At 39.5% G+C, this 14,222-nt stretch overlaps 2 protein-coding genes across 5 annotated transcripts in view; both read right to left on the bottom strand.

Annotated features, from left to right (window-relative positions):
- rin3 (Ras and Rab interactor 3) overlaps window positions 1–4,638 on the bottom strand; it is a 99,913-nt gene extending 95,275 nt beyond the window's left edge. The window contains exons 1-2 of one of the 4 annotated variants that reach the window (XM_030392080.1): window positions 4,466–4,638; window positions 606–741 (exon numbers count right to left, since the gene is read on the bottom strand). In XM_030392080.1, coding sequence (XP_030247940.1) covers window positions 606–640 — 35 coding nt within the window. In that variant the 5' untranslated portion in view covers window positions 641–741; window positions 4,466–4,638. Of the gene's footprint in view, window positions 1–605; window positions 1,031–3,387; window positions 3,405–4,465 lie in introns of those variants that run through there. The other 3 variants (XM_030392081.1, XM_030392082.1, XM_030392083.1) reach the window with 3 other exon arrangements.
- A 5,528-nt stretch (window positions 4,639–10,166) lies between these two features.
- LOC115597445 (sentrin-specific protease 1-like) lies at window positions 10,167–13,731 on the bottom strand. The gene is made up of 9 exons (XM_030443346.1): window positions 13,600–13,731; window positions 13,104–13,222; window positions 12,844–12,966; window positions 12,682–12,747; window positions 12,428–12,516; window positions 12,224–12,329; window positions 11,809–11,914; window positions 11,663–11,718; window positions 10,167–11,556 (listed from the first exon to the last, which is right to left on the bottom strand). Exons 2-9 carry the CDS (start codon window positions 13,119–13,121, stop codon window positions 11,461–11,463), a joined length of 660 nt encoding a protein of 219 aa, XP_030299206.1. The 5' UTR covers window positions 13,122–13,222; window positions 13,600–13,731; the 3' UTR covers window positions 10,167–11,460.
- Between the last annotated feature and the right edge of the window lie 491 nt (window positions 13,732–14,222).

Below are 14,222 nucleotides of genomic sequence, written 5' to 3'. Positions count from 1 at the left end.
TTTGGGGTTCAGTATCTTGCTCAAGGATACTTCGACATGTAGCTCAGTTCTGCTCCAGGGGAGCTGGGATTCGAACCAGCTCTACCCACAGAGCTACAGCCGCCCCATTTATTTTGTGATGACACAAAACAAATGTGTTATCACCAAAACTTAGTCTAAAGTTGTAAAGGGGAAATGTTCATCTGACATTTAAAGTCTTGGCTATGTATGTTTAAAATCAAACATGCTCACAAAATCTGCATTTCTTCAACAAAACTTTTTTCATTCCCTTTGTGCATATATATATATATATCTATATATATCTATATATATACAGATATATATAGATATGTATCTATATATATCGATAGATATGTATATATATATAATTTGATGGGGCAATATGAGATTAAGATCTAAGAAAACGCTTAAGAATCCATTGACCTATTTATTAGTCAGTGAGTCATCACATCTGTTTTTCCTGCTCTGGCCGCCTTGACTTTCGACCCACGGCTACCCCCCACCCCACCCTGTAACGGTTACAACACCCTCCAGCCTCGGCAGAATACAGCTCATGTAATGTATTTTCACCCAGTCACATTATCACAGAACCTTCAAAAACTCACCCTGTGTCCTTGGAAACATTGCTGGCTTCCATCATATTTCCACAGACTTAGTGTTGGTCTGCTTTTTAAGTCTCTGTTTCTTATTAAGCTCCATCGAAAGAACTCCGCCTTCTCTCTGCCCCCCTTTTTCTTCCTCCTGTTGATCAGAGCAAGACTGAAAAAGGAAAATCTACAAGGCAAAAGGAAAATATGTTTCTCTGTGTCAGCCCTCCCCTCTGAGTCTGCTACAACTTCCTGAACTGATCGTCAGGCAGGAAGAGGCCGAAGCACTTCGGTCAGACTTCCCCTAGTCTCTCTGTCTTTTTTTAAAACTTCTGTCTAATGCAGTCATGCTTTCCTGTTCTACTATTGACAGCACTGACTGTCTAGTGTTGTTACTCTTTTTGAGCAGTTAAGTTAACACATTTTATTCAATTTTTTCATCATCTCTTTCATCTAGACTCAGTGACCTGCTCACACTCTAAATATTTAGCCTACTCCTCTCCTTCCATCGCCCCTCCCCTCTCCTTTCAGGGTTTCCAGATGCCCATACAAACTGTGGAATGCATAACTTTTCATCACCCCTCCCCCTTTTCTGTTAACAATTAAAACTCACTGCTTTTGTTTGTCTTGTCTTCCCACCTCTTCTCAATATAATCTTTTTTTTGCCTTCTCACAGTTTTTTTCTAGATGTGTGCAGATGACTTTTAGGATTGGACATAAGTGTAAGGTCTGAGTGTCAGTGCATTTTTTAGGCTTCTCAACTCCAGAAGAACCAAAATCAGGAGGAAGGACTGAATAGTTGTAAGTTTAGAAACCTTTCAAGTATAAAAATACTCACATGACAAAATGTGAATATTGGTAATCAGCAATCCTAACACAGTTAATAAAAGTTCAAAAGCAAAATTAAATCCCCCTACCCTGTAAAACCTATAGATAATAAGATGCATGGACATGCCTCTGTGGTCAAACACAAACACACACACACAGTCGAAATGCAGCCAAGCATGCTGACTATGCAGCTGCTTCCGGTGCAAACATATGTGATTCTGCAGACTGTCCCTGTTTTCTCTCAGCTAAATGTGACCACAAAGTGTAAAGTTTCTTTCATGACAGTTATCACTAATGGTGTGCAACCACTTGAGGGCGCTATGATACAGAGTATTGAAAACCATATTTACCACAGGGGAAAAGCCCATTGCATGACATAAAACATGGTTAGTGCCTTCGTGTCACCAGGAGGGAACCTTGATTGTGAAATTATCACTGTGCTCACAGCTGTGCACAGAAAGGCTCATTTTAACTATCTTATAATAGCAAAGTACGGGGGTCTTTTTGGGGGTCATATGCAAGATGCTGTTTGGGGGCCCCTACTTCTTGTCAAACTACGATGGGTAGATTCCTAACACACAAATTTGCTCCACAAAGATGCAAGAGTTTATTACATTTTAAGAGGAAAACAGGCTAGAGTTGTGAAAAATAAACATCTTAAATTGACCCACCCTAGCAAGATGAACTGATAGAAAATGATAATAATAATAATACAAGATAAATAATGGGGATCCTCTATAGGTCAATAAATGAAACTGATGGAACAGTTTTCCTCAAAAATGTTTATTTTAAATTGACAACTTGGATCAATTGGTTGACCAAAAACTGGCAGCTGACCTTGTAAGCCTGCAGGAGAAGAAGAAGGCTGTGCTGCTTAAACATATTTGTGTATATTTCACAGGGTATTACAAAGTAGACTACTTGTGCCTAACTGATGGTATGGTCTTAACCTTTATTCTGTGGGCAGAACTAACGGTCATATAGTTTACTTTAAATTTACTTTAATTTGTGTTATTATGATTCTTTTGATTAATACATCAAAAACATAACTAAAATGTAGGAATGTAGGATTATTTGTTCAAATGATATTGTCACAATAAATATTCTAATAAATGTGGTAAAGAAAGACTGCTACTTACTCAGCAGAGTTAACAATAATCCACTCAGAGCAATAATCCACTGTCACAGTAGTCCATAATAATCCACAATAGGCCTAATATGTATTAGTATTGTTTAGCACACTTCACATTCATATGAACTGAGGACACACAAAACTTGATAAATGAATCATAAAAACAATCCCACAGGAATGTTAACTGGCAAATATTGAACAGCAGAGGAGGTCTATGACAAAACAGCAGCTCCCACTAGATAAGGATGAAGCACACATGACAGACATCTGCCTAACAACACACCCTCCCTCCCAAATGTAATGCCAACACGTTGGACCTGCTATAATTCACTAAAATTGGTGTCACTTCAGTCAGTCAGTCTTATTGCATACACATGTGACATATACATTTAATTTACCACTTTCCTAAAGCAAACACTTAAAGTGAAACTCTCGCCAAAAAACAAGCAAAGCTTTATTTGTGATTGAATATGATAGTAGTCTACTGGAAATTTCTTGGACCCAGAAATGGTGTTTCCTATCAACTTTTATGATTGAAATGTAATCTAAAGGCCTAGTGGATGAAATTCAACTGGGTTGCTAACAGGGCCGTAGCCAGGATTTTTGAAATACTGAGGTCCTCCACCACCACCACCAGCCTCCCCCCCCCCCCCCCCGAAACCAAAAAACACAACTAAGATGAACTATAACTGTATACATTAAGTGTTTGGTATAGGCTATGGTGAGAGATAGATAGAGATAGAGAGAGAGAGAGAGAGAGAAAGAGAGTGAGAGAGAGAGAGAGAGAGAGAGAGACGTAATAACAAGTACACTAATACCAAAGCTTACAAGAACTCTTACCCTTTTCTTCATCAGAGCAGTGACTCTGGCCTTTGTATGTAGCTGGTCATGGGCTGATAATGGACCTGACTCCACATGCATCTCACTGGTTCCTTCTCCTGCTCTCTCTCTCTCCTCTCCTCCTGTCTCTGTCCCTTCAACCTCTTCATCTCTCTCTCCTGTCTCATCCTCTGTTGAATTTTGAAAATGAAAAGTCTAAGTGTACTACTGAGTCATGACCTAATATTTTAATGCCATGTTTAGTCACAGTATTACTTATCCATCCAAACATCCAAATAATATTATTGATGGATAATTCATACTGTGACTGAACATGGCCTTAAAATATTCTGATTCATTGCATGTCCTTTCATTTTTGTAGCCTAGGTTACATTTACAGTAGGTTACAGGTTAGCATCTCTATTGGCTATCTGTTGCAGCTGTAGGCTAGTTCACTATTTTTATCATTCTCTTAGCTTAGTACAGTTCTCACCAAAAATCTTTTGACTGAATGTTTTTTCGAGCTGTAGCCAAGTCATGTTACCAATTTGTAATTTGTGAAACATGTTACAGGGCATTTTACTTGACACGTGCTAAAAAAAGATTTACAGCCTCACCACACACCATGTTCTCTAATGCAGACATCAAGTTTAAATATTTGACCAACAGTGTTTTACAGGAGGAGGATGATCTGAACAGCTGTTATATTCTCACTTAAAATGTTTTTTGTCTTTTCCGTGTAATTTTCAATCTATAAAATCAAACCATGCCATTTTCGCTCAAGTTTTACTCTTTCAAATAATCAGCCATCTACAGAACTTTTCAGTACACTATTTTTCTACTTCTTCTTCTCATCATCATTATCATTAATTATTATTGTTATTAATAATATTGTTTAAAGTGAAGCAGCACACGCTGGTAACGATACCATTGGCTGTAGAGTGTGACAATCTGTCAATAAAAATCAGCCACATGTTCTCCTATGACCTACACTGATCTCATAAGTCGCCTCTGTGAAGTTTGAATGACGGAAATCAGTCGTAGCGCCGGAGAACTTTAATCCATGCAAATGATAACTTGGGTTGATGCAGCCTCTTACCACTACGTTGCATCTTTGCTCCGATTCATTCAATTGCCGTTCTAAAAATAGACCTGCAGACCTCACCTCGCAGTATCGTTATCTTCCTCCTGTCAACTGAAAATGTCCCGCGATTTCCACCGGTACATCGGATAACTTCCTGCGTGCGGTTTCAAAATAAAAGCTGTCCGGTGTGTTAATATGTTTAACATGATGCTGTTTGGGGCTTCTTCTATTTTATTCTCTCAGAAATTTTTACCTAGGTCCGGACCTCGGTGACCTCATAGCTGGCTACGGCCCTGGTTGCTAAGACTTGCATGTTGGGCAATTTGTGTAATAAGGATAATTAGGTAATTAAGGGGAGACACTACAGGTGAAGAATAGGGAATTTTTTTAAACTAATGTATATCACCATGAAACTTCCCCAGTTGATTACTTACATTAAGACAATTATTTTTTGTATTAAGAGTTTTCTGAAATTGTATGTTTAAATTAATGCATGTAAGGCATTATATAATTAAATATGCGCTAATTTGCATACATTTCCAGAACATAAATATAAACGTTGGATAAAGCCAGGTTCAAAAATTTTGTTTCATTTTGTTGACATATTATAGCCGAAGGTTTTTACAGAGGGAATTTTGGATATCTCTTTTTATAACTCCATAAATCAGAAAAAAACTGTCAAGAGCCATAAAAAACAATTTTCGCCCCGTTTTAGGAATAGAATGTTATATAAATCAGGCTATGAATGATATATGAACAAACCCCTCTGTTAAAACCTTCAGAATATAGATAGGAATAAAACTGGAAAGTTTGGTGTATACAAGTGCGACTGAAGTGGAGATTTTTGGCTATGAGATTTTTGGAGTATGAGAAAAAACTCTGAGAAAAACTGAGAAAAACAGCCTTTAAACATATGTATTGTATAAACAAATCTATAGAATGGTGGAGTAGGAGATTATGGAGTGGGATTTCTGGATATCACAAACATGGACTTCGACTCTTAGATCACCAAAAAAACATAGTTTTTATGCACTGGTCAATTTTTAGATTTTGGGTTATTTTGCTTTCATAACATGTCTTCTGTCAGACTAGTGGAAAGAAAACATCCAAAATACACATTTATGTGTTCATTTTACTTCACTTTGTCTATTTCCTTTTATAGATTTCTTTCTGACCAATCTGTAGTGACCAGATCTGACCAATCAGCGGGCCAGGTGCCAGGTACTTTTCACACCTTTTCTGTCCGGTCACTCCTCAGATATTGAGGCTGGACTTGCAACTTGAGGGGGCCCCCTAGTGGCGCGGGGGCCTTATGCCCCCACATACGGTAAATGACCAAATAATAGCCGGGTTATGTGAAAACTCAGTGTAAGTTAACGCTGAGATGAAGGAAACTCTGGGTTTTCTGATCCAGAGAGAGAGGTAACTGAAACTCTGGGTCAGAAGCTCAACTAATTAGTAATGCGTTACGTCGTGAGAGAATCTTCTGACCCAGATTAGATGTCCTGTCATTTCCAGAGGAATATCTGTTTGAACGCTACCACTTTTCATCAAACAGTATAATTTATCCTGAGAACATTCTCCGGCCACACATCACCAACCTCACACACCGCGGACGTGCGCTCACATCACTGAAAGATTTTATGCATAGCGCTACGTTTTTTTGCAAACGGTAGTTTTCTCTACAACATTGGGGATGCAGAGCACTTCAGAAAGGCAACAGTGTGTAGAGCGGTGAGGAAAGTTACCCTTGCACTAAAACGCTTGTTACCAACGATGGTGGTGTTCCCCGGACACCACCCTGTCGGAAAAATCAAAGAAGAATTCCACAGGATTGCAGGTTACTGATGTAGAAATATTCTATTTTTTTTTTAATCATGATATACATTCTGCTGCGACCTCAGAGTGGGGTCAGTAGCTTAATCAGCTGTCATTTTGCAGGGTTTCCAAATGTGATAAGATGCATAGATGGGACACAAATTCCTATTACTGCGCCTAAAGAAAACGAAGGGGACTATGTGAATAGAAAATCCTTTCACAGCATCAATGTCCAGGTATATGACCTACCATCTTAAAACATATGTACATGAAAATGTATACAGTACAATACAACTAACTCATGTCATCCTCTGCACTGTGAAAATCATATGTGATGCAGCCTACATTATTCCAAATGTAGAAGCCAAGTGGCCTGGATCTGTGCGCGATTCCCTGATCTACCCGTGGTAAGACAAGAGAGAGCATGTGACATCATTGTGGCCTGTGTTGTTCTCCATAATTTTGCAACTGTTAGAGGAGAGCAACACCCTGCCCTACAAATAAATGACCCTGAGGATGACCACCCCATCCACCCTGCAGATGTCCGGGATGGAAGGGCTGTAAGGGACCTAATTAGCAGGAATTACTTTTGATAAAAACAGTCAAATAAAGACAAATTCACATGTGATTTGGTTCTTCTTTATTCCCTTTAAGTACAAAAGCAACAGTTAGGATTTGTAATATAGTTCAAACCATTAACATATTCACCTTTTTTACCAAGGCACCCACCTCAACTGGCGTTCCAGTAATCTTGCGGTCCAGGCAGACCATTTCCTTTTCTGTTTTTTCAATAGTCCTCATGAGGTGCACTCTGTACAACTCCTTAACTGGTAACTGGGAAACATATGGACAACATTTAATTGCTACAGTTCTACATACAGATTTAACATGGTATTGACCGAAAATCTCACTGTATCAAGCTGTGCTGTGGAAGTTGATGGACCCTCCTCGTGATGCCCAGCTATGTTCTGTTGAAGGACAAGAATGTGCTAGTTGTTTGTCCATTATCTATGCTCATCACTTCAGTGCAGGCTACATGTCAAACTATATTCCACTCGACAATGTAAAGGAATGTGAATGGGTATTAAGACACACTTCAGTAGGCCTCTCTGGATCTCTCCCCCCATTACATAGTTTTGGCTGAGGGCCATCTCCTCAGCCTCAGTCAGAGGTGGTAGAGGTGGCCCTCCACCCGTTTTTTGGGCCTCTGCCTTCTTTCTGTTGGCTGAGCAGAACTGAAATGTAATTTTTTCTTTAACTTAGTATTTTATTGAGTGTTCCTGTACACATCGTCACATTTTAAATGTAGCCTACATATTAAATAAAAATGTGTAAACATTGTATCAAGTTTTAATTTACTAAGTGGTGTATTAAGTGGGAGGACATGTTAAAACAGAATTTGGTTAGGGGTTTACATTACTATTTGAAGTAGCCACTGAATTAATATCTTTTAATATTTTAAATAAAAGTCAATCAAAAAAATAAATAAAAATCAAAGTGAGGTGAAATCGCCTAGCAAAACATGCCTTGCCTTTTTGAATGACGTTTTTATATTTCAGTTTTAGCTCAACTCAACTCAACTCAACTTTATTTATAAAGCGCTTTAAGCAGCCATAGCTGGAACAAAGTGCTGTACATGAAAAGAAATAGAACATAAAACATTAAACATAGGAAACAAAAAATAAAATAAATAAAAACAATAAAACAATAAGAATTTTAAAACAATAAAAGCAATAAAAACAATAAGACCCTAAAACACTAAAACAAGAGCAGAGTCTCATGCTGGGTTGAAAGCCAAGTGCTCCAGTTAAGAGGCGAGTTAAGAAGCTGCTTCCAAGTCCTTTTTTCCTCTGTTGGATTGCACTTAAATCAGGGTTCGTACACATTTTCAAGGTCAAATTCAAGCACTTTTCAAGCACTTTCAATGGTCATTTAAAATTTTTTCCAGCACCTTATCGCTGGGGTAAAATATATCTACAGGAATATATACACAAAATTTATTTGTTTTTTTTTCATTTTTTAATCACAATTATGTACATTGTGTTATGCTGTAAACATCTAAAATTATGTTTCATAATAGCAAAAAGTTTAGAAATTAAAGGAGAACAAAAAGTTTTATCCAAAAGAATGGAAGCCACTTGGCGTTCTTCAGGCACACCTGCACCGAGACAAAGAGAGACCTGAGAGCACCCTGTAATTTTCTTTTTTGACTTAAATTTGTATGTTTCAAAATGCAGCGTTGGGAGTAACGCATTACAAAAGTAATGCAATTACTGTAATGTATTACTTTTTGCTGTAACGCAGTAATGTAAGGCATTACAAAAAATATATTTTACTTGGTACAAATCCCAGTAACGTGTGTTACAATGCATTTTAAACCTGAAATTAAGTGGTGTGTTGTTTTTATACAAATTCGCCAACAGCTTCCTGTTAGTGCTGGAGAACTATTGATTGAGGAGAAGACGACTGCAGCAGCAGACAAGTTGGACTCTACACTCGCAAGATGGACATACGCTCATTATTTTCAGTTCCTCAGAGACAAGGATGTAAAGAACATTATAGCTACGTGCACTTTGTGTGCAAAACCAAAAGATCTCTCTACCTCGCGAAACAACAATTTAACGAAATATCTAGAGCGGTGCCACACTAACATTAAGCTAGTAACCAAAAGAAATCAAACTGAGGATGAGAGCGGAGCAAAAACATTCTCCCGTTCTGCGAAGCTTGAACCTCAAGAAGTGAGGAGACTGTGGCAGAGTATGTTGTTGAAGATACGCTGCCACTTTCAACAGTGGATTCTCCGTCTTTTAGAAAAATTGTGAGCAAGATCCCCGTCCAGGCTAGCAATAACAAGGTAAGCTATGATTGCCTCAACAGGTTAGTGCTGCTGGGCTACTGACTATAATATAAACAGCCAACAGGTGTATGTACAGTGAATTTGGTCAATGTCACCCTTTGCACTCCTGAGTTACAGGGGGCAGTCATATTTTGGCAAAGCCTTGCCAAAAAGTGACTGCCCCCTGTAACTCAGGAGTGCAAAGGGCCATATTCACAGAATTTTCTGGAGTTATAGTAGAGGGTAACAGGTGTATGTACAGTGAATTTGGTCAATGTCACCCTTTGCACTCCTGAGTTACAGGGGGCAGTCAGATTTTGGCAAAGCCTTGCCAAAAAGTGACTTCCCCCTGTAACTCAGGAGTGCAAAGGGCAATATTCACAAACATTTTTGGGAGTGATAATAGAGGGTAACAGGTGTATGTACAGTGAATTTGGTCAATGTCACCCTTTGCACTCCTGAGTTACAGGGGTGTCTGTGGCGCTACGGCTGCTTTCATTAGGCTCAAACAGCGCCAGTATGCCACAGTTTATATGATGATAAGTATTTGTGAGACAATAAAACATGGGCCATGGAACAAGGGACATTATAATGTAAAAATCTGCCTATTTTGCATGCCAAAAAATGATTCATGCCCCTGGTATTATATGTGGACAGATATTTTTGCCCCTGAATGACTTTAGACCACTCAGCAGAGTGAGATTGACAAGATTTGACCCCAAACTGTTCTTTATACCACTTGAAAAATGAATAAAGGGACATGACAACGTAGAAATCTGCCTATTTCACCTGCTAAAAATTGATTCACACTTCTGGTACTGCACAGAGATGGATATTTTTGCTCAAAATTAATTTATATCACTCATCAAAGTTTGAGTATTTTACCTTGTAATGATTGAATTCATAAGTTTTGAGAAAAATAAGGATTTATTTATTTATTTTTTAAATCAACACCAGCATTTAATTTTTTCTCAAAAAGCATGTAAAAAACAACAAATAAATGAAATGAGAAAGACTGCAAACACAGTCCAAGCATCCTTTTGCTGCAAGGCCACCTCAATCCACAGGTCAAGTCTTTAATACAGAATACTTTTTCAACGATGCATACATTTAAAATGTCTCAATGACAACAGCATTGAAAAGTAAGTCCACATCAAGTTTAGCACAAAAATGAATTGAATCACAGATTTAACATTTTAAACATTACACTGCAATCTTCTGTGTTGCAATTAAATAACATCAAAAGTGACTTGGAGTGCAGTAGCTGCACTGCAGGCTCGAGGCAACGCATTTAAATAAAGGCTTTTTTGTTCAGAAGTTTTTGGGCAAAGTTATTTGTTCTTCCTTTCACACTAGACTCCGCACTGGGTTTTTACATGCAACATACAGGAGCACATCAGGGGGGGGACCTTGTGACCTTGTGACAAGCCAAGAGCCGACAAGTAAGTGATGAAGAGACATAATGGTGTGGTTTTCCTGAAAGGTTTAAGCTCTGTCCATCAACACAACGTGTGGCTCAGAACTATAATTGAAGTTAATTTGTTTGACCACGTGTTTACAGCTCCGCTTGAAGTGGGTCGTACGGAGACAGAGTAAACAATGTTTACAGGACGAGGCCTAAGTTTCCCTGTGATTATCATTAACATCTTGTCTGGTGATCATATGTGGCTGTATGTGCAAGACAAAGGGGGGGGGGTACAGTATGAGGAGGAGTTGGAGGAGGGTTGGTTGGTCACTAATCACAAACTATACCTCTATGTACAAATAGTATACAAAACACAACTTGAGAGAGCCATTTAAATTTCAACCATCAAAGCTCAGAGAGGATCAACTTATGCCATGACATCAATCAAATCCAAACTCAATAGCTTCAAACAAACAAACAAACCAAACAACAAAAAAAACTTGAAGAACAGATTTTTCTATGCATCCATGAGACAAATAAAACTGCCCACAACACAAAAAGTTCGATACAGTCATTAAGATAAGGCTATTAAGACCCAGTCATACCAACATGCAACATTAAGTGGTCGTTGAAATGAAAACAAATTGTGGGAATGATGCGAATGAACGAACAAATTATGGGGGGAAAAAAATCGAACACACACGAGAGGTGAGCTGTTGCTTTACAGTACTCTGTACCCTGTTTGTTCCTCAAATATATGAAACCTGACAAATTGACAAAATTGTCTCTGACAGCAAAGTCACAATACTGAGGACTATTAGGGAGATTGAAAGACATACAGACCATGCACTCTCCCCTCCACACTACCATCCATACTAACATGCACTCTCCCATCCACCGTGCACTCTCCCATACACTCTACCATCCACACTACCATGCACCACACACACACTACTTGCATGCTTCACACACATACGACCTCCTTCCGTTTTTGGGGTACTTGGCACAGATTTTGTGGAACCATCGTAGACACTTGTCACACCCAATCTAAAAAAGAATGTGAGTGATTATTACATTGTTAGGAATTTGTGATATTTAGGCATTTTTTATTTATCAAAGCCGAATTTAGGAAGGACGGGTAAAAAACACTTACCCGCAAAGTGTCCCCTGTGTTCTCCCCACAAATACGACAGAGGTCTGTCAGGTCATCTTGCAATACAAAGAACAAGGGTCAGTCAGTAATATTTGTCAGAGGAATGGTATATTATAATTTGAAAAGGAGATTTAAAGAAAACCCACCTGTATTCATCAGCAGAGAGACCGCTATCTCCTCCCTTATACTGTTGACACTGGATGGTGAAGTGTCGAATACCAGAGGCAACCCATTCAAGATGCATTCAGCAAACTGTGAATAATAGATGCCAGTGCCACAATGTATTTACTGTATGTATTATGAAAATGAACATCAACCAGACAAAAAATTGTGTTATTTGACCATGTAAGTGTGTAAGTAACACATCACAATGAAATCCCTACATACCACACTACTTTATATTATTTCTCCTACATATCAATATCTTACACATCTCTTACATCTCAAATAATATAATGCCATTGTCCATATTTATCAAACATGCTTGTGTGTTACAACAAACAGTTACTGTAAGCAAGGTTCAGAGCAATGATAAATAATGTTCTTCATGTTATAATTTACCTTCAATGCAAAAGCCCCACAAGACGTGGCATCTTGCTGAATGGAGTGGGTGTTTGTTTCGCACTCCCACCTTGAAGGATTTAACCCCCTCTGTCTCATTAACGATCTAACAACACAATGAGAATTTATTTGAAATGACCCATTTAAGCAACTACAATAGCTGTCTGTTTCATAGTCAACATGAAAGAATGATTAATATATTACCTTGTGACATCCTTGCAGTGACCCACTGCCTTTTTGTTTTCCCCCAGTGGGTCCAGAAAAAGGCTCTTCTTTTGTGCTGGTAAGATCACCTACATGATACAAATTCAATAAATATGCCGTAACAACACCTGTGTAGTGAAATACACATGCACACACAAACACACACACACACACACACAGACACACACACACACACACACAGACACACACACACACACACACACACACACACACAAATTGTGTTGGGAAGTTACCACCAGCATCCAGTGATGGGCCTGATTGACCACGCCCAATATGAACTTGTACAGCTGTGGGACAATCTGTAACATAAGATAATAAATAAAAAATGTCTTGTGATATTTTTATCTTGTGCTGTATTGATTAGTACAAAAACATGAGAGAATATATTTTATTACCTTAATTTTGGGCTTCTTCCCCTCCCAAATCCTTGTTATTTCAAATGAGTCCACTGCAAATGCCCTTGTGGTGTTGTTGTGATTGTATCTCTCCACAAGTTTTTTGAGATATGCATTTATAACCTGTAATTTAAAAAAGAAAGGTTAAACCCCTTTTTGCAGGGCAAAATATAAAAAAGATAGAAGGAAATGTGTGTGTCTACCTGAAAGTATTTACAATAGGGAAATCAATGTAAAGGAAAAGAGTGTTAAAACCCCACCTCACTTTCAAACTCCATTTGAGGACCCGTGTTGAAGATATCGTTGTAAAATATCTTGTACGGGCCCACTTTGGAGAGAAGGATGTATGGTCTCTTCCCCTCCCAAGCATCTCTGACATCTGGAAAAGAGAAATTTAAAGTTGTAGTAATGAAATTCTGTCAGGACATATTTATTTGATCTCCAAAATAAATTGGAGATACAATAGTTTTTGGATTTTCTTTGAAAAGCCTTTTGGACAAAATGTTGCTTTCCTATCAATTCTACTGTATGTAGTCACGCATTCAAACCAATCCAAACCTATCTATCTATCTATCTATCTATCTATCTATCTATCTATCTATCTATCTATCTATCTATCTATCTATCTATCTATCCATCCATCCATCCATCCATCCATCCATCCATCCATCCATCCAAACACACGCACACACACAAGCGTGCTGACAGGTGTTGTCCAATGTGGAGTTTGAGGATGTAGGGGATGTAGCGTTTAACCTGAAATGGCAGCGGTCCTCTTCAGGTCAGTGGACGCTGCTGCTGGTGGGGCAGTTGAGGACGCTGCTGCTGGTGGAGCAGTGGAGGACGCTGCTGCTGGTGGAGCAGTGGAGGATGCTGCTGCTGGTGGGGCAGAGGAGGACGCTGCTGCTGGTGGGGCAGTGGAGGATGCTGCTGCTGGTGGAGCAGTGGAGGATGCTGCTGCTGGTGGGGCAGTGGAGGACGCTGCTGCTGGTGGAGCAGTGGAGGATGCTGCTGCTGGTGGGGCAGAGGAGGACGCTGCTGCTGGTGGAGCAGTGGAGGATGCTGCTGCTGGTAGAGCAGTGGAGGACGCTGCTGCTGGTGGAGCAGTGGAGGACGCTGCTGCTGGTGGGACAGTTGAGGATGCTGCTGCTGGTGGGGCAGAGGAGGACGCTGCTGCTGGTGGAGCAGTGGAGGACGCTGCTGCTGGTAGAGCAGTGGAGGACGCTGCTGCTGGTGGAGCAGTGGAGGACACTGCTGCTGGTGGGGCAGAGGAGGACGCTGCTGCTGGTGGAGCAGTGGAGGACGCTGCTGCTGGTGGGACAGTTGAGGATGCTGCTGCTGGTGGAGCAGTGGAGGACGCTGCTGCTGGTAGAGCAGTG

The sequence above is a fragment of the Sparus aurata genome, chromosome 16 (assembly GCF_900880675.1).
Source record: "Sparus aurata chromosome 16, fSpaAur1.1, whole genome shotgun sequence".
NCBI lineage: Eukaryota > Metazoa > Chordata > Actinopteri > Spariformes > Sparidae > Sparus > Sparus aurata.
Note: the sequence above shows the minus strand (reverse complement) of the source record. Positions and strands in the feature narration are given on the sequence as shown.

Excerpts from the sequence above, each read along its gene's own strand:
- LOC115597445 (XM_030443346.1), bottom strand. Across the intron at positions 12,330-12,427 it reads CACTGCAAGGATGTCACAAG|ATCGTTAATGAGACAGAGGG; the intron begins GTAATATATTAA and ends TTGTGTTGTTAG. Across the intron at positions 11,557-11,662 it reads ACACAGGGGACACTTTGCGG|ATTGGGTGTGACAAGTGTCT; the intron begins GTAAGTGTTTTT and ends ATTCTTTTTTAG.